The sequence below is a fragment of the Poecilia reticulata genome, chromosome 3 (assembly GCF_904066995.2).
Source record: "Poecilia reticulata chromosome 3, P_reticulata-male-v2, whole genome shotgun sequence".
In the NCBI taxonomy this organism is placed as follows: Eukaryota; Metazoa; Chordata; class Actinopteri; order Cyprinodontiformes; family Poeciliidae; genus Poecilia; species Poecilia reticulata.
In genome coordinates, this window is record NC_088832.1 from 28,975,404 (window position 1) to 28,999,011 (window position 23,608).

The following is a 23,608-nucleotide window of genomic DNA, read 5'->3' on the forward strand; positions in this document are numbered from 1 at the left end:
TGAACATTAACCCTTCCTCGCCAGTAATGAGCCATCCTTATCTCGTAGTGTACCTCAGGGCCTTCTGTGGTGCTCCTGTTGCCTGACACCCCCCAGCCTGTTCTGCCATTAGGAGACAGCAGTAGCTAGCGTCAAAGCTCTGGACGCTCCAGGCAGACAAGGAAGCTTAAATAGCATGGTAGGAAGTTAACGCTGACAGGAGGGGAGGGGGTAAAGTGTATTTTTGGGAGGGTGAGGGATCAAAGGAACTGACGAAATGGGATGAGACAGGGCAGTCTTAGCCCCTCGGGTATGTGTGCTTCTTTTTGTGTGTGTGTGTGTGTGTTTGAGTTAGATATGATGCAGGGAAGGAAGCACAGGTTGGAGATGGTGACAAGAAGCTCAGTCGTTCGCCTGGACCAGCAGGGGATCATAAGGAGAGAGAACAGTCCCCAGAGCGACTATACAACCTCCTGGAGTTTGAGTTATTTAGATGTAAAATTACACACGCATACATACATGCAAACTGAGCCGTAATCTGCCAGTAATCCTTCAGGGACAAACATGATGAATTTAAAAGCCCATTGTGTGTTACTACTTGCTTGTCACATTTAATCACATATACAGTATCTTGCGAAAGCATTTGTACCCTTAGAATTAATCCATATTTTGTCATAGTGCAAGCAGAAAATCCAGTGTGTTTTATTGGAACTTTATGAGACAGACATGATTGTGAAGTCCAATGAATATAGAAAATGTTTTATATATCTCCTAATCCCACTTTCAGATTTTGATTTGTAAAGAAAATCTCAAACTTGCAAATACTCTTAATTTGATACTTCCAAATGAAACCCATTCACCTGCGTATGTGTATTTCATTCTTAAACACAGCTGCTGTAAAAGGCCTTAGAGGTTTGTTAAGGGACAATAGTGAACAAGCAACATCATAAAGACCAAAGAACCCACCAGTTATGTCTGGAATAACGTTGTGGAGAAATTCAAAGAATGGCAGAATGATCTAGGCTTTGAACATGTCATAGACCACAGTCAATTGCTTCAGAAATCAGAAAAGAACAGCTGGAAACCTGTCAAGACATGGTCGTAAATCTAAGGTAACTCATAGCTCCATAGTAACGCTGGAGGAGCTGCGAAGATCCACAGCCCAGATGAGGCCAGTCATGGCCCACCTGACTGGCCTCATCTGAAGAACATTTGAAAAATGTAGAAAAAGGTCCTCCAGTCGGATACAAACTGTAACATTTTGGTCAATCCGCAAAGTGCAATGCACCCTCATGCCACAACATAATGAAACACAGAGTTACCACATGGTGACACGAAGCGATAGGAACACAATTTATCAGCAAAGACAAATTAACTGATCAGTGTAAAGAAAGAAAGATGAGTGGAGTTACATATTGCGCATATCAAAAAGGAAAAATGTCAGAGGCTAGCCTTGGGTAACATTTTACATTTTACCATGAAAATGACCCTAAACATAGAGCAATGCAAAGGATTAGCTTAAAGAAATCGCTCTGTCAAAGTCCAGACTTAAATCCCAATGAGAATCTTTGGAAAGACAAATCAGGTAGAGATATACCCCCCAGGGTCCTGCAGCTGCAAAAAGTACTTACACACAGAGTCAGTCAGGGGGTTGTGGAACACATTCGCATTGTTCACTCCTCAAATTTGTAAAAAATAATTTGAAAACCGTGTACCATTTCTCTTCCACTTCCCAGTAATGCACGACTTTATGTTGCCCTGTAACACAAAATCACAGCAAAAAAACACTTAAACTGTACAGCTATTGCACAGCTCTGTATGTCTGTGGTACTAGTTAGACCTAGGAGCGTACAGAAAGCTCATCCTCTCCTAAATGTGAAACTGCATGGGTGGCTTAAGAGCTCATCCCTCTGAAACATATGTGTGTACCACATTGCCATGATGCTGCTCTTCCTTTATTTTTAGAGCAAAGAGCTGTACCCAGACATTTTTATGTGAGCCATGTTTAAGGCGAGGTGATTGCTATGCGGACCTAAATAAACACATAAACTGATTGTAATCATGCAAGTGAGATGATTTTTTTAGAATGCTCTCACCAGGAGCCTCCTGCTAGCTTGAAAGCAGCACCATATGTAAAAGCAAAGAACTTAGCAACTATAGGCAACTTTCCAGATTATCCTTCAAATATACCAGCTGTTAAGGATGCTTGAGACATTGAAAAAGCAGACTTTGTCAGAAATTTACATTGTTATTATGCTCAAGCATTGACTCCAGTAACTCATAGAAAGGACAATTGGTAACTCTTTCTTTTTAATAGCTACAGTATCTTCTTTCTTTTGCTATGGCTGATGGATCATCATGGAACAAAAAATAAATAAATAAAAAAAATCTTTTTTATTGTCTCTCTAAGCTTCCTTACAACCACTTCTGACCAGAAGAATTGTTCTATTTTGATATGTAATTTAGAAAGATGCACATGTTCTAGTTCCCCCTTTGGGCTGAAACATATTAAATAGGCTTTTAAAACTTGTTCCTAAATAATGTAGCTATGCTGATGAATACCATGTGACAAGTCAGCTGTGCTGCACATTTGAAGCGCAGTTCATTTTGAAGTTGCAGGTCATTAGGTTGATGCAGAGTGCTAGCTCAAACGTTGGGGAGCTGGTTCTACAATGGTTCACACAAAGCAATACTGAAGTAAGTCTGTCCGTGTTTATTTGCTTGTTTTCTAAATCATTTGTTGGTTAAATGTTCTAATTTGCAATCCAAAACAAACATGCATATGCACGTGTAATTTGTGTCAAGAGGGGTTAGGTATGAAAAGGGTTAACAGATTATTTTCCATCTCTTATTGGTGCTTGTAAAAGGATAAGAAGAGGAAAAGTGGTAGACGGAAGGGGAGTTAGAAAATGCCATTTGGGGGAGAGCCAAGTGGGTCTGCTAAACGAGTGAATTCTTATGCAAATACATGCTAATTTATGCGCACAAGGCAGTGGCAGTGCCGGAGGCTGCTTTGATTGGCAGTTGCAGGTCTGTGTGTGCTGAGGAAGGGACGTTTGGCTCCCGGTGCCTCAGCAAAGTTGGGCACGGCTGCCTCTCTGTGTTCTACATGCCTTGGATCGACCGCCTGCACACGTCTGTAGCCCATCCTCTCCACCGGACTAGACGCTCCCACCATCCAATGGGGCTCTGATCCAAAAAACTCTCCACACACCAAGAGTTCAACACAGCCAGCTCTAATTCCTCCATGGCTGGAAGCAGGCAGGGCATCATTATAAAATCAATGCCCCAGCTTCATCTTGCCTGGCTTCCTGCACGTGTCTGTGTGTGGGGTAGGATTCAGGGCTTGTTTGTGTTGATTGTGCGGGGTGTTTGTGAATGACAGGCACCGATGCAATGCTATACAGTTTCTAATGTGCTAACAGAGAAGCTCCGGGTCAGGGCCTTCCATGGCTTCAGGAGGAAACGACCTAAATGAATGGGAAAACTTGTGCCTCACTGCCAGCCTGAGGAAATGTAAATGCCTTTTGTTTCTGTGGCAAGGTGTTGTCAATGCAGAGCAGGGGTACATCTTGATAACAAAAATATATCTATTTCTGAACACAAAGTGAGAGTAATTGGGCAGATGCTGTTTATCATTTGTTGCCTTTTTTTTTTCATTTTGGTGTTTGCAAGTCAAGAAGATGGAAAACAAATTTAGGCAGGCAAGGATGAAGCCATTACTATGTCTATTACTCAGTCACACAGGCCCCCAGGCCAATAGAAAAACACTTGGAAATCACTAACATAAAATACAATATGTTCTCTAAAAATATACCACATTTTGCACCACCTCGTAAATATGCGCTGTTGTGATGAGGTTTCCTGGAATGCAACAACAGATTTTTCCCCTTTTCTTTAATGTACTATTTGCAAATAATGCAATCATACTACGATGTCACAAACATCTCAGTCTAATATGCTGCACGCAAATGTTTTTAAACCAAAGTGACTGATAATTTCTAACCTCCCCCCTTGAGCTCTTCCCACATACCAAAACAGAATTGGTATGTTTTAAGGTCTGCAATTATACCCTCTGCAGAGAACAGGCAGCGAAATGACTCAGTTGGCACCCCCAACACCCTAATCCCACACTCCCCATGCACCCCATCTCAGCGGGAAATAAAGCAGAACCAGTAATGTGGATTTGGAACAACACATCCAGCCTTTTGTTTGTCACACCTGGGGACCACAAATGGATTCTCATCACACAGAAGATTGAAAATGTATTCTTATTTTCACCTGGATCCCTCTCTCATATTCCTCTCGAAACATTTCACCCATTTTGCCAGCCCATGAAGTGGCCCCCAAAACTACCCCGCACTGTCCTCACACAACTAATCTCCTGTCTTCGGCATTTGATGACAACAGAGACACGAGGTGATGTTCGCTCATCGCCCGCCGTCAAATGTTGGCTTTTTGAAATAGTATGCGCGCCCTATGCATATTTCATTCCTGAGTTCAATCACTGCAGAAGCAATGAATAATACATCTTTTATTATATTATTGCAAGAGATTTGTAACACTTGAAACAGAATGCAATATGCAGTTTATCTCCGTACATGGCGAACACAAGGTGCTTCCGTGGCGTCTGTCTGCGTCGCCAGGCGAGAGGGAAAGAAAGGAGAACAGAGGAAACAAGCTCGTGTGACTCCTGACAGTCCATCAACCTCCCGGAGCAATTATTTTCCCAGCTGAGGCACTGGATGCAGAAGCCGGCGATGTTCTCTGGGTGGATGTCGAAGCACTTGAACAAAGAGTGCAATATTTTTTATCATGTCTGTGTCTGCGTTGCTTTCTGACACAACATATTGTCTTTGCAGCTTATGTCAGCATACATTTAGTATTAATGTCTGTCGCCAAAAGCTTTGTAATCTGTTGTGACATTTTGGGTGTTTAAGTAGCCGTATCACACAACAGCATCTTGTCTTGCACTCATACACTACAACACAAAATCAAATATTTAACATGACAACAAGTTCAGAGGATTCAGATGTCTGAAAGTAACATGTTCATCTGTTCAAACAATCAGTAAAAAAAAAATCACTATAAGAATATCTACTCAGAAGGTATATATTTCCCCCAGAATTAAAGTACAAGACTTTTAGAAGATGTTAGCAAAATCTGGTAAGAGTCTGTCTTAACAAACAATTACATTTTTAGTCATTATGTGAAAAAATTGATGCAACATCTTGAGACATCAGCCAGCCTAGCTTGAGTAAGTGCGTCCTGCAAGTAGACAACCATCCTAATGTCACCAAATTAGTTACAAATGGCTTGATGACAACAAAATTTGCGTTTTGGAGGGATCATTGTGCAACCATCATCTCAGTTCCGTGAGGAAAGATGAAAATGTTTTGTGTGAGCAAGGTGGCGTACAAACCTGATTTGGTTCCATCAGTTATGTCAGGAGGAATGGGCCTACCAACCCTCAAGTTATTGTAAGTAGTATTGTGAAATAATGACAGAAATATTTGACTCAAGTCATGCTGTTTAAGGGGAAATTTTAGGGAATATATATGACTACCGAAATGCCAAGAAAGTTAAGAAAACATCCAAAAAAATATCTTCATGCTCATTCATCAAATAAAAATAAGGTGGCAATTTTAACTGACTTAACAGGAAAAGCTCAAGTCAGTTACTTAAATGACATTGAGGAAAAAGATGGTATTTTTATATGGTGTGTGTAAATATCAGGTTTCAACACCAAGCAAAAAAAATTAATGTTTTCTTTGTCACATTTTGTTATATTTTTTAGATTGTAATGCACAAATTTCCCTACTTCTGCACACCAATGTAGAAAATCTGGCATTATTAAAATCCTCCCCTAATTATCAGATGGCTTTGTTTTGCAGCCATAGCTGAGGTCCATTTTGAAATTTAATTTCCTGGAGTACAGGGTCGAGAGCTGATGCCATTTTATATGGAATAATTGAAGTGTTTTATTTTTATTTTTTTCCCTCCTCTGTCATGTGTGAGCTGTGCGGTGAGTGTTTGTCATCGGCCTGCCTCATCCTCTTAGAGTTGGAGGGGTGAAAGCTTGCTGAAGGCCCGCAGAAAGCCCTCCAGTCTCTATCGTTTAATTTGACGAGGAGGTGCAAGGTGAGCTGGAAGAGGAAATACGTCTCACTGCTGTTTGCCACTTTAGAGCTCACTCATTGCCTGAGGCTGTTGACCACACCATGTAAGGTTTTATGCTACAAACACGTCGCCACACAGCACTTAAATTACATTTGGGCCTTGGCTGGGGTGAGCAAACGCCTGGCCAGAAATCAATGACTGGATACAAGCCTCAGTGGACATGGGAGGGCGTTAGCTTTCATTCCAAGTATTGATGAATGCCAGGTACATTTTAGCAAACTACTGTAGCTCACTGAGTTTTTGTAGACTTCCTGTATTTGAGACAAGACTTGCTTTTAGAAATTTACATAAGAGGCTTGAAATTTTTATCTGCAGCCGCAGCAAAAAGACAAGTGTCGCTCTCTTTGCCTCTCTGTCTACCAATATATTAGGTGGGATAGGGGAAATGTTTAAAAAAAAGAATAAGTAGATGGATAAATAAACATTGTAACCCGGCTTTGCTTCGTTGGTCTGTGACTAACTGGATAGCCTTTAAGGTTTAAAAATTCCACAGTGTGAAGCAGACTGGAACACATTGAGCTTTGGCGCAGCAGAATAGATTTTCATTTCCTTAATCAACTTTCTTATTCAGCCCCGTTTTTTTCTAAGGAATTAATATAGATCAGTGTTAATGGGAGCCAAATACGTGAGTGGCAGCATGCGGAGAGCAGGCTCAGTGGAGGAGAGCAGTCTTTTTCTCCTTCACCAGGAGCAGCATCTGTTGCTCTCCTGCTCCAGCACTATTTACAGATAGCTGTCATTATTTACGCCTGATGAGATTCTATCTAATTTGTCAATCCACAGTGTTCAGGGACAAGGACAACGAGAATGAGCAACAAAGAAGTAACACGGAGGGATGATGTACATTTAAGAGGAAGAGAGTATAAGAATGAATTTTCCCCTTTACATTTTAAAGCAGTGGACAAAGCAAAATGTGTCGGACACTAATAAGCTCACATTTAAACAAATGCCAATCCATAGGCGGGAATATTCCCAATTGTCAATTTTATATAGGAATTTCATTTCAGAACGGGAGTAAGTATATTGTTTTTGCTCTGTTACTCATCTCATACTAATCCATAAGCATTAAGCCAAATTGTTCAAGCCTGCATATCTTCGCATGTTTAAAGACACAACATGTACACTGAGATAAGGAGTTCTCAAATTGTTCGGGATGATTTCTCATCTGAGCAGATATAACATTATGACCCCCTGCCTAATAATGTATGGCTACATGGACATTACCAGACTAAAGCCTTGAAGCTGTGCAGTGGTATCTGGCACTAGGCTGTTATTAGCAGATCCTTTAAGTCCTGAGTTTATGTGAACAGACTTGTTTGTCCTGCACATTCTACAGATACCAATATCTGGGGAATTTGAAAACCACCTCAACACCTCTAGATTTCTTGTACTCCCCAAATTATATTAACATTTTTGTTTTAAGGGTGCGTTAATCTGCTAAAACACAAACCACCTTTTATATATCTTGACCACACAGACTGGAAACACCCCACAAATTTAGAAGTTTTTTTTATCCTATGCTCACCCAAAAAATGAGGCCTTATCAAACTTGATCAAATCTTTATACTTGTCTATTCCTGTTTAAAATGATTCAACTTGGAGGTCAAAATATTTACTTCCTGCTTAATACATCACACCCAACAGTAGTTGCCATTATGAAAAAGTTATGCATATTTTTCATATGAACTATCAGTGGTTACAATGTTTTGCCTGATAAGTATAAATATCTTAAGCTTGATGCATTAACTCTGAGCTCTCAGCTTTGAGATTGTTATGCATTTCAATGAAAATGTACATTTCACTCTTTTGTGTAATTTAAAAAATTATTGAATTCAATTCTGTTTATTTAAGACCACCAATTCACAACATATGTGTCAGAGCACTTCAGAAAAAATATAGTCCTTTCACTTTAAAAAGCACATACTTATTATCTGTTTGTGTGTGCATGTGAGGAGAAAAAGAGAAGGGGGAACCGACAAAAAATACAAAACATGTTGCTTGGAATGAAAGTGACAGTGAGACAAAAGAACAAGAAAAGACCGCGACAGAGAAGGAGAAAGTGACAAATGCAACCAGAATAAAATGAGATGACAGAGAGAGGCAAAAAATAAAGAACCAAGGCATGTCGAAAGTGAAATAATAGAGGAAAAGAGGAAGAAAAAAAACAAAAGCGCAAGAAAGACTTACAGATAGAGATAAAAGGGTGAATTTAAGTGGGATTGGCTGTGGCCACAAAAATGATCTCTCTATGATTGCAGTTCTCTTTCCAAATAACATATAGTGTCACTTTTAGTTTGCTCCATTCAGGAGATGGATAGTTTTTTCCACAAAAGAACAATATAGATGCAGAAAAAAAGATTAAAAAAATAAATACAAAATTGTCAAATTTAAAGAAAAGACACAGCTTTACAATTGGTCTAAACTGTCATATGTCAACTCATCATAGTTTACAAACCTTCAAACTATTTAGCTTTTCAAGGCAGACACAATAATGGACATTGCAGCACCACCTACAGCACATACTGCCTCAAGATAAGCCAGCAGTCTTCATCTAAGATCACAGCTTTTCACGTGTTTCGTTGGTAAAACGGTACGTTTTCTACCTCCACAAACTGACTTCCTAAGGTGTCAAACATGCTTTTATAGTCCAGCAACAGATCACATTATCTAAAATAGGATGTTTTTCTCACAGTCTACATGCGACACTCACACATATACACATATAGTACACCTCTCCCGTTTTGCCAGAGGATAACCCTATGGTGATATAGCCTTGCAGGGTGCAGCATCTATAAGCTCCTTTTTGTCTATTGAACAAAAGCATTTCACTCTGGAAGATTACGGTCAGGGGCGATTAAGATCTCAGCCTCACTGAAGAGGGGGGAAAGGGGAAAAAGGAGACATGCTCTGTGTAACCTCAAAAAGAGAAAGAAGCAAAAAGACGGCGGAAGAGATAAAACAGATGAAAACCTTCCTTCACTCCAGAGCCCCCAGCTGCTCAGTGGGTGTGGCAATCCCTGTGCACGAGCAGCATCATTGGTTTCTCCGACTTTGAATGGATCTCTTTCTCCTTGTCTCCTTGTTTGCAACTTTCTCCCCACTGAATCTCCTTGCATCTTCTTTCACCTTATTGCTTTCAAAAAAAGATGAAATATCCCTCGTGTGTTTGTCCTCTGCTTTGATCTTTCCACAGTCAAAGTGTTATCAGTTGCACTGTGGCACCAAGTGTTGCATTTCATGATGTTTGAGGCTTAAATTTGAGTTCAGTCTTCTGTCACACTTGTAAGACTGTCCTGGTGAGTGAGTGCTTTAACAATATGTTTGAAATATCACTTTGAAAATTGTTCTGATCCTTTCTATTATCTAGAGATTTTTATGAAGTACAATGACATCAACAACTTTGCAGCGCAATAACTCAGTCAGAAATATGTGAAAGGACTTGAAGGCATGTCATGTAATTTTACAATATAATTCATGTTTCAAAGAACAAGTTATATTTCTCTTGTAGAGCTAACTTCTGCTTAACTTTCAATTCGCTCTTAGATTATGATTAGGGCCACTTGATTGCTTTAGAGATTCAAAGTAGAATAAATGACTTGAACTATATAAGATTTTGAATCACTGAAAAATTTATGTAAAGGATTCTGTTCATGGTGTTAGTGGACAGGATCTCAGGGGAAAGGACACCAGACAGGGTTCCCTTGTAAGTTGTGCAGATGATGTGGTTTAGATGATGTTTTCAGACCTTGAACTTCACCACAGATTGTAGCAATTCACAACCCAAGTGCAAAATGGCCAGTGTCAGGGTCAGTTACTCCAAGTCTGAGGCTATGGTTCCCTACCAGAAAAGTGTAAATTACTCCCTCAGGGAATTGGAGTCAAGCAGAGAACTTAAAAGGTTTTGGGATCTTGCTCATGAATGGTGGTAGTATGGAGAAGAAAATCGACACAGGTCTCATCTGAAAGTATGTACACAGTAAAATTTCCAGAGTAAAATTTACTCAATTTGAAAAAAATTTTACTCTAAAAAAGACAACATTTGGTCCCACTCTAAATAGAGTAAAATTTACTCTCATGGAAGAGTTGAAATTACAGAGTAAAATCAACTCAATTTAGTGCAAAAATTTTAATCACTGCCAAGAGAATTTACTCTAAGTTGTTTAAAAGAAAAACTACTCCACCGTATTTTAACTCTAAGTGGAATATAATTTACTCTAAATAGAATTGCATTCTACTCCAAGTAGAGATAACTTTTAGTCTGACTAAAAGGAAATTTTACACAAAATAGAATACATTTTATTCCACATAGTGTCAAATTGTGCTCTTAGTAGTATAAAATTTTACTCCTAATTTAATTGAATTTTATTCCATATTGTGCAGTTAAACATTAAATTACATTCTAAAATAGAACCAACTTTAACTTTATTTCACTCACTAAGCAATTGTTTTACAGCTATTATACACAGCAGAGTTTGTAAGAATACAATGCATAGACCAGAAAGCAGTATTTGAACAGCCATTTTTATTGTTCACAAAAAACAGTATTGAATAGTATAAACATTTGCATCTTCATGACTGTATGACACAAAGGATTTTCCATTTTCTCAAAACATTGATCAATTTTGCACTCAGTCACTTTTGACAAGTTCTTGTAAAGAAATACTGCTTCTCAGATTCTTTTGCTTGATTTTGAAGATCATTAACTATTTCTTCCAGGGAAATGACCAAAGAGTTAATTGTTCTTTCACTTACACCTGCCACTTTAAGTTCAGCAACTGCTGTTGCACAACTAGACAAGATATTTCTGAAGCAGGACTGTATCAGAAGCAACACTCAGAGGGAAAATCTTGACTTTCAAATGTCTCTTCAGTTGTAGATGGGCCTTCACCAGGATTAGAAGTGTGTTTATCATGTGCTTTATTAAGATGCTTTCTGAACCCAGAAAACGTGCCATAAACTTGAGCACAACCTGCCTGACCACATTTAAGATGAAGTGTCTTACCAGGGCAAAGTCCGTGGATCACTTTTAAGTGCTTGGTCAGAGAACATTTGCCTGGTACTTCTTACAAATGAAACAGAACATTCCAACTCAACTTAATACTGAAACAATCATAGCAAAACAACAATTTAACACAGCATCCGAGCCCTCAACTCTGCAACCCTAGGATTCACTTTGGTTGTCTCAACATCTATCTCATAAATGGCGGTGTGCAGAAAATTGTACACATTGACCAGATCATGGTCATATGAAGTGCCGAACACAAAGTGAGCTTTAAAAAGCTCATCAAAACAGGCAAGAGAGCCTGGTGATCTACAAGGTATGGCATGTTTGTCAAACACAATGAAGTACTTGTGAATCACGCTCCTCTGAGTCCCTACTGCAAGCAGGTACAGTTGACACCTTTCTGAGATGCCATCAAGGTGCTCCTGGATGCTGGTTCCTGTCTCTGGAAAAAACAGAATACAACACGATTAGTCTTGGGCTTCAAAGAAGACAAGGTTCTTATAGATAAGGCAAATTACTTTTCAGGACCTCTTTAAGGTCACTTGAAATGAAATTTAAGACCAACTTCACAAGAAATACAAATAAATTAAATAAAAATAAGTGAAGAAAAGAGAATTTTGATCAACATAAATCTTCCCTTTAATGTAACCTTACCTTGACAAACTTCACAAGATGTTCACTGGCTTGTCTGGCTGAGAGTTTCCCTGGTCTCTTGCGGCCGTGAGGTGACGGTGGCAGGAGGTGAACAAGGATCAAAATGGATGACATGTCACTGTCCCATCCTGGAAGAAAAAGTAAAGTAAACATAAGCTACCAATACTTCTTATTTGCAACAGTGTTAACACTTCGAGTGAGCTTACCAAACAGTGACGGCAGGAGGAGGTGCACTTATATTGAATCAATTTACATAAAATTCTGTAACATTAAACACTTTCTTTATAATCCAGTCCAATTTACCATTTTCCACTTCTGTTGTGCCTTCAGCATTGTGAAGAAGGTTCTGAAGGTCTTCAGACTGTGTGAGACCACGGCTTTGTTCAAGGACTTTCTGCTTGTAGACAGTGGGCCACTTCTCCAGGAACTTTGCAGCGATGGTTTCCCCAAACATCAATGTAAAATCTTGCTCAACCTGGAGAATAGATGAAGTGAAGGTTTTAAAAATCATTTTGTTAAACTTTCTCACATCCACCTTAACTTAAACTTTGTTAAAAGTAGGTTAAGCTTAAGTGAAGATAAACATACCAATCCTCCTATGTCCAGGAATCTTGGGAAGTCCAAAAAGATACTACATGACTTCACTGGGTCATGAATCATCTTCTGGTGATAGTTGAAAGTCTGTTTCATCTTCCTCATAACAGTTCCTTCATCAGCGCAATGGCCTCAGAAGACAAGCTATCTGTCATAAGGCAGTCTTCTTCTCTCAAACAGTCCCCGTCAGTTGTTGGTCCCCCTAAAAAAATTATAAGAATATGACACTCCATTTTAGGATTTAATAAATAAGGCTAGGGAACTTATTGTGCAGTTTGGTTGCAGGATGAGAATTGTACAAGTATAAATACACATACCTGTTTGGGTTTGTGACAGTCTGGGGACCTTCTTTTGTCCATTAGAAGCTTCTCTCTGGACAAACTTCAGTCTACAAGCAGATACCCACTCCCATCTTCTGCATTGTAATGATGCTCCTTAAAAGTAAGTGAATGATAAATGTTTTTAAAGCTGTGAAAGCAAAGACAGCTGTGAATGCTAGAAGCTGTGATTTACAGATTTTAGTTCACATTGTTTGAATTACATAGATAAAATCTATTCACAATGTTTATTCTTCAAGCTGCAGTAGCCCAACACTCGAACAATGAACTCTACAAAGGTTTAAAAATTGGAAAGTTAAAAACAAGTGGCACAAATGCAGGGCATGCAAAAGAGAAACCTTTTTCAGTTCTACTCAAACCATAGCCAATAGGTTGGACTTCTGTTTTGAACTTACATAGCCAAATCTGCTCTTAGGATCAGCCAGGTAAGGGAACGAGGTAATAATACCGTTTGCATTGTCCTCTTTGATACATCTGGAAGGACTTGTCCTATAGACACAGAAAAAACTATGAGCATTGTTAAAGGAATAAAAAACACCTTCAAAACTGGTAATTGTGAGCGGCGCATACAAAAAAATAAGTAATTTCAGCATACCCATGTTCACTTGTCATATGTGCAACCAATATCTTGACCATGTCACGCCGTCTGCTGTCTGTTAGGCTTTTTGTCCGCGCATATTCATTGATGATCCTGTCTCCTCCTGGTTTGTTCTTTAGAACATTTTCAATCATCTTAAGTGATGGTAAAAATATAAATCAATACATCACAAAAATACCGTACACAAGACAATTACAAATCCTATTTTATTTAATAAAAGAGAGACAGTATTAGAAGAGCTATAATAGTTATTAGTAGAATAGCAAGTTATGTTAAAAAGCACAAACAAAAACTTCAAGAACTTAAAAATTTTGTGAAGTCCAGAGGCTTCTATGGTAAGGATCTGGACTAAAATGTGCAGAGATATGCTGAAGGAAAAAACACAGAAAGTGCTTTTTATAGAGTAATTTATATAATTTATTCAAATTTGTAAAAACTCTATGGAAGTCTGCACAGTTATCTGCATAGCTTACTTGGGCAAGAGAGGTGTCTTCAGTTCTCTGTCTTGTTGCAATACTGGGTTGCAATATAATGGTGTCATCAGAGTCCACTTCAGTTTCTCCACTGGAACTGGTAAAGGAGCCACTTGCTGAACAACTTAGCTGATCCATAGCATTATCTAAACATTTTGTTGGTAGAGTTAACAGTAGCCAACACACTAAAATTGAGAAAAAATAAAATAAACAAATGACACTTCAAAACAACTTACCTTCTGGATTGAGATCTTGTGCTTCACAAATTTCCAGCACACCAAGGTTTGGACTTTTCAAAAGGAGCTCAAAAACCTCCTCATCCACTTCAGTCTTTGAGTCATCAAAGACTTTTAAGTCCAAGGCTGGGATGCTGAACTTTTTTGCAGCTGTGAACATAGCAAATTATTTATTTATTCTATATTTGAACATTTGTAAATAACAAGACATAAAAAGTAAAATTAAGTAAAAAAAATAAATCTGAAAAGTTGGTAAAGCACCTATTTTGGCACCATTCCCAAAACGTTTTTGATAAACCTAATATGTGAAAATGCTATAAACTTGTTTTGTTTTCACTCACCACATTCCAAAAACGAACTGCAAGACAGTTGTCCTTCAAAACAGATGTAATTCTGTCGATCCCTGTATTTGACACGCACAGCTTGCATCCTGCATTATGTAAAAATATATTTTTCAATTATCATATAAACATACTTATCAAAGTGAATAAAAATGAAGATAAAAGGTTGAAACAATCATGGGGAAAAAGCACTGGGTGGCTAACAACTACCTTAATGGGGCTAGGCTCTTTACTTGAATTTAGCCAATCACCACAGCTAAAACGGAAAAAAAACATATCAGCTCCATACAATTCGATGTAAACGGGGTTTATAGACAAAATAGTCAAAAATGTTTTACTGACAACTTGCATAGTTTGCTTACAAAGCACAACTTTAATCCTGTTTTTTTTATCGCTGCTCTACGTTCAAGAAAAGTTACTAGCATAGTCCTCTCGCGCCATTTTCTGGGCGGAACCCTGGCTCCACATGCTAGCAGAGCCAGCTTCGACTGTACGGCTAACTCCTCTTTTAAACTCGGTTCCTCAGCTTAAAAATAGCGACAGCCTTGACTTGTGAAAATTAAAAAATGGACGTAGCATTGTACAACATTGATGTTTTTTTTTCTACTTACATTGTTGTAAACTGCTAAATTAAGTTAGCTGAAGCACACATGCTAACTAGTTAGCCAACCATGTTAATTATTCGCTGCACCCCTTCTTCCCCCACGACCACACAGCAGCACGTCATCTTTCCACTAGAGATAATTAGTCTTAATAATAAAAATAAATCATAAAACCCCACGTAAAATATATGTACAACCCATTTGGGGACTTACCTGGCACACAGCTAACCGTCGCCTCCGTTCCAATGCGGGATAACAAGATGGTGGAAGAAACGAAACTTAAGGAACTTCAGTGGGCGTGTTCTTGTTTTACTCCGATATGATTTACTCTGTTTTTTTGTTCCGACTCTATTGACCAATTGAAATGATTTCACTCTATAATGTATAAAAATGACACTTTCAGATGAAAATAATGTTAACTCCGAAAAAATTACTCTCCTATTTTTCCTGTGTAGGTGTTGCTCAGGTCTGTTATGGGAAAGAGCCATGGTAAGATTCTTGGTTTACCAATACATTGTCCAAATCTTGCTTATGTTGGTGAATTATGGATCTAATTGAACGAACATCCTGGGTAAAAGAGTTAGCAATGAGTTTCCTCGGCAAGATGATTGGACTTAGCATTTGAGACAAATTGAGGAAGCTCAAAATGGAGCCAGTATTCCTTCAAATCAAAGGAGTCATTTGAGGTGTCTGATCGAAGTGCCTCCTAGAAACATCCTTTTGGAAGTTGTTCACATGTGTTCTTATTAGGAAAAAAACACAAACCCACCAGAAGAGCTACTTAGCTCTTCTGGTATTCAGAGGACTAATGCAGAATATAGTTTAAATAATTTTTTTACAACACTGTTTAAGTTCAATCATGATATTCGTGACCCAAACAAATTTCACCTATGTTAAGCTTCACGCATCAAAGGTAGGTTTACTGTATACTTTTCCATTCTTTTGCCAAATGTTCCTATAATGCACAACACAAGCAAAAGTAAGATGCCAGATGTCAGTATTGGTGAGAAGATTAATACTCTGCCCTGAAATGTCACAAGTAAAAATGTGGATGCAGCAAACCACAGATTCCACCGAGTCAAATTTAAAATTTGCCATAGCAAGGATCATTTTCCGTTAAGCTTACCAAGAAGCATGCTCTCTTACTATTACTTGGATCCAATACTTTCTCCTCCTAGATAGCCATCTCTCTCTAAAAAAATATTCTACTCCAATTTGGGAGAATCTTGAGATCCTTAAATAAAAGTCCCCAAAATAAAAAAGAAATTAAAGATAAAAAGAATTACAAAACTACCATTCACCCATTTTATTTTTTCTGCCTCTTCTTGTTTCATTCTCAGTTACTTTATGTTAGACACATTTCCTGCCACTTAGGATTACTATCTTGCCAAAACATCCACTTTAAAACCTTAATCAAGAAAAGAACAGTGCCATTTAAGTAACTTGAGAAGGTCATTACATTTTACTGTTGTCTTGATAGAACTATACAATGAACAAGACAAGGACTTTGGTGAGCATCTGTAGATGTCATTTATTAGAAGAGATCTTAAAAATGTTTTGTGTCTATTAACTATGTCCACTAGAGTCTATAATGTAAATAATCACATAAATGCCTTAATCTGACTAGAACTCAGTGTAGTACTATTTTGTTTATTATTTTCTCACTGAATGTATTTAAGCTGTTTACCACTTGGTTTAAATTCAATCATGCAAATTTGCAGCACCTTATATTGTTTCAGATTCCAATTTATCAGGAAAATAACTGCATGTTATGAAAAAAAAACTTGAAGTGGAATGGAATAAGGTCAGATCATCACACATGAGCAGTTTGTCTCAGAAAAATGTCCCTTTTTCACAATGGTTTGTGTTTTAGCTGGAGTTTGCAGTCCGTTTTCTGCTCTCTCTCAGTGCAAGGAGGCCATATGGCAAACAACCCCTTACTCGTGTGTGCTCCTCCACCTCCCATCTCTACTCCGTTCAACACACACTCACTCATACAGGGAAATGGGATGAGCAAAACTACAGGGTAGCACTGGCGTCTGGTATAATAGGGTATTGCTGGGTGGGTGACCATAGCAGATGTCTCTCCGTTTCCCTCTCTGCCCCTCATACCCAACACTCCCGGCAGTACTCTGTGTCAAGGCAGGCCAGTGCACCACTCTGGGCACTGTAACTCTCCACAATGAATAAAACCTATCCACTCACTTGTTATCTATTGAGAATAAGCTTCTCTGTGGTGTCGGCAAGATGGGGTCAGAGTTGGCCAGTAACGAGGAGCAGTGGCGCAAGCAAAGAGCAGACAATAAATCTTTCCTGTGCTTGAGGACCCAAAAAAAAACCCAACTCACTGGAGCTTGTTTTATCAAATAGTCCAAGTTGACCTCAAAAGTGCATTAATGGCGATTTCATATGCAAAGACATTCACTTTTATTAGAATAAAGGTGGAAGCAACCATGGTGCTGATTGCAATACAAAGAATGGGAATGGGGTAAAATGCAAAATAAAGGCTATCCTGGTATGAGTTTTCATTTGTTCATTTATGCTTTTTGATGCATGGTAGTCACCATAGAGGACAGCTATTCAAAAGCCATTTTCTTCTGTGTGTCGCTGTTGATTGTATACAAGGCACTTCGTTGAACTGTAGTGAACCAATTAATACATCATCTTCTACTGCATAAAAAATTCAAATGCACATACAAAAGTCAGTTAAAAATACACAGCACCTTGAAAATATCTTGCCAGTCTTTCTATAATGTAAAATTCTCACAAGTAAAAACAATGTTGGTATCACTAGTCAACAACTAAGAGCAACTCCATCTGTTACAATGTTTCGGCAATATTGCAATAATCATCATCGTGGACAATAGGCATCACTGCTTATTTTCACCAGACATGTAAATTGTTCTTGAAAATATGTCCACTGTTCTTAGAATTACTGTATAAGCACAAAAAGGAACAAGTAAAGTAGGATTCAGAAATGTAAGTCAAATGAGGATGATGGCAGGTCAAATTTCTGTGAATATCACTCAGGGTTGTACGAATTGGGATGTACAAAACTCAAAGGCAGTAGAGCTATGGATGCTGGAGCAGCTAAAGATGTTGAGGAAGCAAAGATTTGCCAGCTAACAAAACTCAAGAGGAAATAAAAGCAAACTGTTAGATATCTGGAAGCTCAAAAAGAACATGCTCTGGTTTGGGAGCTGGATTTTTTGCTTCTTGGTTACACTGACAGATAACATAAAAACAATCTTAAAAGAGTTTATCCTAATTTGGGCATCAAAGGGCTAATTGCAGTTAAATGCAAATAAAGCAAAGGAAACAATTAAATACAATTATTATTACTATTACAAGGGAATAAATATTTTACATACTGAAATACATTTGCTTAGTAGGCTAGTTTGAAGCCCCTAGTAGGAAAAATATTTGACACAACTGTCAAACTTGGATGGGAGACACACTTGCTTTGTCCTCAGATTATTGAACTATTTATGCTGCTTTTGGAGTTCAAATTGCATTTCAAACTGATGAGTAAACAAAGCCGTAGAGATAAAGGCATCTGGTGTGAGAACTGACTTTGTGGCATCGGTGTCTACAGCGCGTCAAATTGTCGTTAGCAGATGGCTGCAGCATAGTTCCCCCATAAGGCAACCTGCTTTAGACTGTTCCCCAGAGATGTGCAACCAAAATGTTAAAATAGCAAAAAGCTTTTGTTTCTTCATCTAAATCGCCTTTAAATCTTGGTTTCCATTGCTACGAACGCCAAATCAACCGTGCCTTCAAAACCTCATCAAACTTCACTGGAAAGACTGGCGGTAGAATTCCAACATGAAACAATGAATGAAGGGGAAACAAAGAAAAAGACTATTGGAGGCATCTATTGCCTTTGTTGGCACATAAACACTCATGATCCATGGCTAAGGTCAAAAGAATCGGACAGGGCCAGACTAAAGCTTCCCAGTGGCGAATGGTCAGTCTTTGATCAGACTTTCTTGTCATTTCTGCTGTGAAGGTGACCCAGACAGCTCAACCCCAAAGACTCCTGGGTGTCTTTGGTTTTAGAGCAGTTGTTGGAAAGCATTCATCTTCTCTATTCAACCTTCAAAACAAAACTGGAGGAAATCTTAACTTTCTGATCATGTCAACCTCTTAACATGAGGTCATGATCTCATGTATTCAAGCAAAGCTTTTCAAAGCCTTAGCATGTTCTTGATGAAGGCCTATCACAAAGATGGAGAGACACACACAAAGAGCATCGAGATGAGAGACTTACAAAGCAGCACAGCCACACTATGGTGCCCTTTGCGGTAACCCTGGGTCCAATCGGTATGATCCCATGTTAAGCAATCTGCTCTTTTTCTCAGTCCCCCTGTTTTGGCTTTTCAACTAATGCAATATAGGCTGACACTCAAGTTAATTAAGATTTTAATCCAGGGTGAAAGTGTCAGTGCAAAACCTTCTAACAAAGGCAAATTCAGGCACATCAAGACAAGAGTGAAAAAGGGAATTTGGATATACACTATTCAACATGTAATGTCCCATTCGCCGTCCCATGGGTCAGATTAAGTCATTCACTTTGCTTAAAGATCAGAAATATCTTGACAAGAGGCCTGTTGTCACCACGTAAAACAGTTCAATGCCATCTATAGCTGAAGTGATGAGTTCATAACCAAACACAAAATGCGTAATCAAAAGCCATGTCTGATGTTGTAAACATGAGGAAACAAATTACTTGCGATAGAAGGGGAGCGACAACCCATGACTGACTAGAGGAGAAGACGGATGAAATTGACTTGGAGACATTTGAATGCCTTTTACGTCTCAAAAATTCTCTCAACTTCAAAATAGGACAGCTTGCCACACTTCTATTTGGAGATGAAATATGAGCCTGCACAGAGACTGATTTTCTCCTCATGCTTTTCCATTTAGTTCTGAATCAGATTTGAGGAACTTTTCTCTATCAACGTGTCCCTGGGTTCAGGGCAGGCAAGATGAGGACCTTCAGAGAAATGAAGTTGGATTGAAAATACGAGCCATCCGTCCCACTGGCCTGATATCAGATCAGGCAGCAGCCTGCTGGAGAGGCAGGGGCCTATCCCGTATTAGGAGGGTTCACCTACGTGGCAGGGTGTGTATGGCGGAATAAGTGGGACATCTCCCAGCAGGCTGTGAGAGCACTGGCCAATAAATGATAAAAGAGCAGGACTAGTCCCCATGCTGCCTTATTGAAGTTTACCTTTGTACATTTACACCGAATCCCAATTTGCCATCCCTGCATTTTTTTAAGCTTATAACATTGGTCCTCTGGAAGTCTGGGGACCATCAGACATATCTAGAACATTTCTTAGCTGTCTGGCCTTTATCAGCAAAGATAAAGGAGATTAAATTGAGGCTTAGGAAATGTACTGCAAAAAACAAAAAGGGTTTGTAACATGTGCCTCAGATGACTATCTGAAGACTGAGCGAGCTCTTATGCATTTACAAAATATTGAAGAGAAATTGGTGTTCAAATCTGACGGGGCAGTTTTAGCTGAAACCTCCGTAGAGACACTTTACAGGCTCTTGGCCTAAGATTAAAGGCCCTGGATCATCTTTAATTAAATAAGATTGGCCATTTTTTTTGCAGATGAAACAACTTTCTCATATTGCTATGATGAGCAAAATGTTTAATTATACAGTTATTAAGCTTTTATACCCCCTGGTGAGGCCCATAGATGGCTATAGGTATGGCATGGGAATGGGATATAATTTAATGGATACAGTGTTGTTTCTTGTACTATTGTGTATAGATTGGAATTCACCTTGCCCCAGATTCTCAATTTAAATTAGTTACACGATTTGACTTGAACATGTGAACACATTAATTTGCCTCCATTTTAAACTTTCCCTTGCATCTATATCTGACTGGATGCTCAGGATCATAGTCTTCCTGGAAGGTAGAGTTTTTAAACAAAAGCATCACCTGCTGGTAATGCTTGTTTTTTTTCTTTTTCCCCAGGCTTCCCACTATTAGTCACAGTCTATTGGGATATAAACTCTGAACATTTTGCCTGTTTCTGTTGGGGAAAAAAAAACATTCCCACAGCATGTTACTGCCACCATTGCTTTGCTGAGCAAATGTTGCATTCATGGTGATGTGCTATGCTATCTCGCTGCCACAAACAGTGTTTTACATGTAGGCTAAATTCTATGTAAGTCTGACGAGATAAAAATGTAATTTATTATAGCTTTCTTGCAATATATTTATTCCACTTTGGGTTTTTTTTTTTGGTTTTTTGTTTTCATTTTCTAACATCTAACACTTGCGAGCAACTGTATTTAATTATAAGAGTATGACGATTAAAGGCTCATACATGGCATTAGCTTGGTGTTTTCAACTCTAAAAATGAAAACCATAGACACGTTTTCATTAATTGGGTAAACTTAGAGCAAATGTTAAAGTAGGAGCACATTACTTTTGCATGATTAAAGCTGAGAAAGCATAAGCCTGATTATACTCTGACCTTACAGGCTGACCGGAAAAACCTTAATCATATTTACCTCGATTTCAGAAATAAGCACTTTAACTTAACTCGGATATGCAAATCCTACCTCATAGCAGTGCCTAAAAGACAAATTCTCTGTGATGTGTGTTTTGCTGTTAAGTTCAGCTCAATACTTTTCCACTTAATATGCTGCCAAGTTAATCAACACTAGTTGGAATCCGAGAGATCACAGACACTTTAGCTCCTGATGCGGCTGATGTTCCTCAAAGGCAATGGCTGATGGATCTCCTGTGTTCATTATGAAGAAAAAGAGTTCTCTTTAATCAGCCTGGGAGTCACTCATCATGAAGACGGGCTGCCATGCGTGTATGCACGTGTACAAATATGCACAGTTAGGGGTGCTTCACCACTAGCTTACATTGGGTTATCCCTGCAGTGAAGCTTATATAAAGGAAAAAAAAATAACCTTCTGCTGTGCAATCATAGTATAAACATTCAAAGCATGAGAATACATATAGATGATCTTTAAAAGTTAACTTTTTAACAGTAGAAAACTGCCTGGAAAGGTAAATGTGAAGCTTTGTCACTCAGAGTTAGCTTTGACAAGCAAGTTAGCTGCTACAAGCAATCTATGTATGGCAGAGCATTAGCGGGCAGTTTACACTTATAATAGACTGGGGGATGTTAGAGATCAATAAAATGCAGTTAAATACATGCGTCTTTGGTTCTGTGCTGTGTCACAGTTAAGGCGGCTGTTTAGGAGTTTGTGTTTGTGTATGCATTTGTGTGTGCATGCATGCCAATCTCTCTGGCTCGTAGACAGGCGTACACAGATTTAATCACTCCCCAGGCATAGTGTGGGGGAGGTAGAGGAGGCTGTGAGGCAGATAGGAACAGACAAATGCGACAAGGCGAAAGAAGGAGGGAGCACGATCGTCCTGGATGCCAGCTCTACTAAACAATAAATACAGACTTGTACGAATGGTGCCATCAGGTGCATCATATGTACATTAAAGCACTGCATTTCCGTACCAACTTTTTTTTTTTTTCATATGCCCTGTGTTGGCATTTCAGGCATACCATAGAGAAGCTGGTTGCCTAAATGTGCCAGGGCAGTTGTGTGTGTGTGTGTGTGTGTGTGTGTGCGCTACAATCTTTCAGATAATCACCAGATCAAGCTGTATATCACATGTGGATTCCACATGTGATATTCTGTCTGGTTAAATAGGTTGTTTACTGCATGCAACCTTGCCTTTCTGAGTGTAGAGCTGTGTTTGTGTGCAGACTGAATGCATGCACAGTATACATTTAGTTTCAGCTGGAGGTCACTGACAGAGAACGGGGTGGCAATTGGCCTGGGAAGTGAGGAAGTTCTGTAATCTCAGAATGTTTAACTCAATAAAATAAATGTCACTCTGCTCTAAGACTTCTATCCCAGCATTGACCTAATGAGAGACAGACTGTGGCAACAAGATGTTAAGATCACTGATTGGCTCTGCATCAAGACAAGAATGCAAGAAAACATTTGTAGAAGGTCGTTATTCTTATCAGTGCTGTAGGAATACATGTTTGAATGAATAAGTTTAAGATAAAGCACTCCAAAAGTTCTTGGATCAGTCATCGACTGCTGCACCACTTCTAGGAGACAAACAATGAAACTTGTATCAGTATGAATATGTGTATGTGTTTGCATAATTTTCAACCTAACTTTTTCTAGTCTCCTTTCACCTTTATTTACCTCTAGAGTCTTTTTTTGTGAAGGGAAAACTTTTTCTATCTCACAAGCTGCCTTTATGAAGTCAAGCACTGCTGGAGCTCCAAGTCTTGCTTAAAACCTTGATTAGCTTCCTGGTGGATACTACCTGTGCTCCTTGATACACAGAGGAAAAATAAGATATGGTATAAAAACAAAGTTTAGTTTGGTGTGTCTTAAAAATACTATCGATGCATTCTGAAAGGCTTCAACAGGATTTAAATTTTGCCTAAAAAAAACATTTTAACTTGACCTGGAATGAAAGATAAAATAATACATAAATAAATAAACAATAAGATAATCTTTAATTAATTATCACCCACAAAATGTTTACATGTTACCCATGTAATCATAGATAACATGTAAACATGTT

At 38.7% G+C, this 23,608-nt stretch overlaps 2 protein-coding genes across 16 annotated transcripts in view; both read right to left on the reverse strand.

Annotated features, from left to right (window-relative positions):
- celf6 (CUGBP Elav-like family member 6) overlaps positions 1-23,608 on the reverse strand; it is a 166,459-nt gene that overhangs the window by 73,119 nt on the left and 69,732 nt on the right. The gene's annotated exons all lie outside the window — the stretch shown is intronic.
- On the reverse strand, positions 10,662-16,272 carry LOC145551159 (uncharacterized). 5 transcript variants are annotated; one of them, XR_014086989.1, is made up of 12 exons: positions 15,214-15,883; positions 14,606-14,654; positions 14,399-14,487; positions 14,058-14,207; positions 13,822-13,967; positions 13,346-13,482; positions 13,146-13,239; positions 12,730-12,846; positions 12,407-12,614; positions 12,122-12,293; positions 11,819-11,946; positions 10,662-11,606 (listed from the first exon to the last, which is right to left on the reverse strand). XR_014086989.1 is itself a non-coding variant. In XM_081605411.1 (12 exons), the coding sequence occupies exons 9-12, from the start codon at positions 12,515-12,517 to the stop codon at positions 11,535-11,537; spliced, it is 483 nt and encodes a 160-aa protein (XP_081461537.1). In that variant the 5' UTR covers positions 12,518-12,614; positions 12,730-12,846; positions 13,146-13,239; positions 13,346-13,482; positions 13,822-13,967; positions 14,058-14,207; positions 14,399-14,487; positions 14,609-14,654; positions 15,214-16,272; the 3' UTR covers positions 10,662-11,534. The 5 variants fall into 5 exon arrangements, 2 of the variants coding, with proteins under 2 accessions (XP_081461537.1, XP_081461538.1); XR_014086987.1 differs by having other exon boundaries at positions 14,609-14,654; positions 15,214-15,882; XM_081605411.1 differs by having other exon boundaries at positions 14,609-14,654; positions 15,214-16,272.

What these genes read in the sequence shown, in the direction of transcription:
- LOC145551159 (XM_081605411.1), bottom strand. Translation starts at nt 12,517, where the DNA reads ATGAGGAAGATGAAACAGACTTTCAACTATCACCAGAAGATGATTCAT. An exon ending in TCCTGGACATAGGAGGATTG is followed by an intron (nt 12,294 to 12,406) that starts GTATGTTTATCT and finishes TCTATTCTCCAG; the next exon opens with GTTGAGCAAGATTTTACATT. An exon ending in CACAACAGAAGTGGAAAATG is followed by an intron (nt 11,947 to 12,121) that starts GTAAATTGGACT and finishes TTTTTCTTCCAG; the next exon opens with GATGGGACAGTGACATGTCA.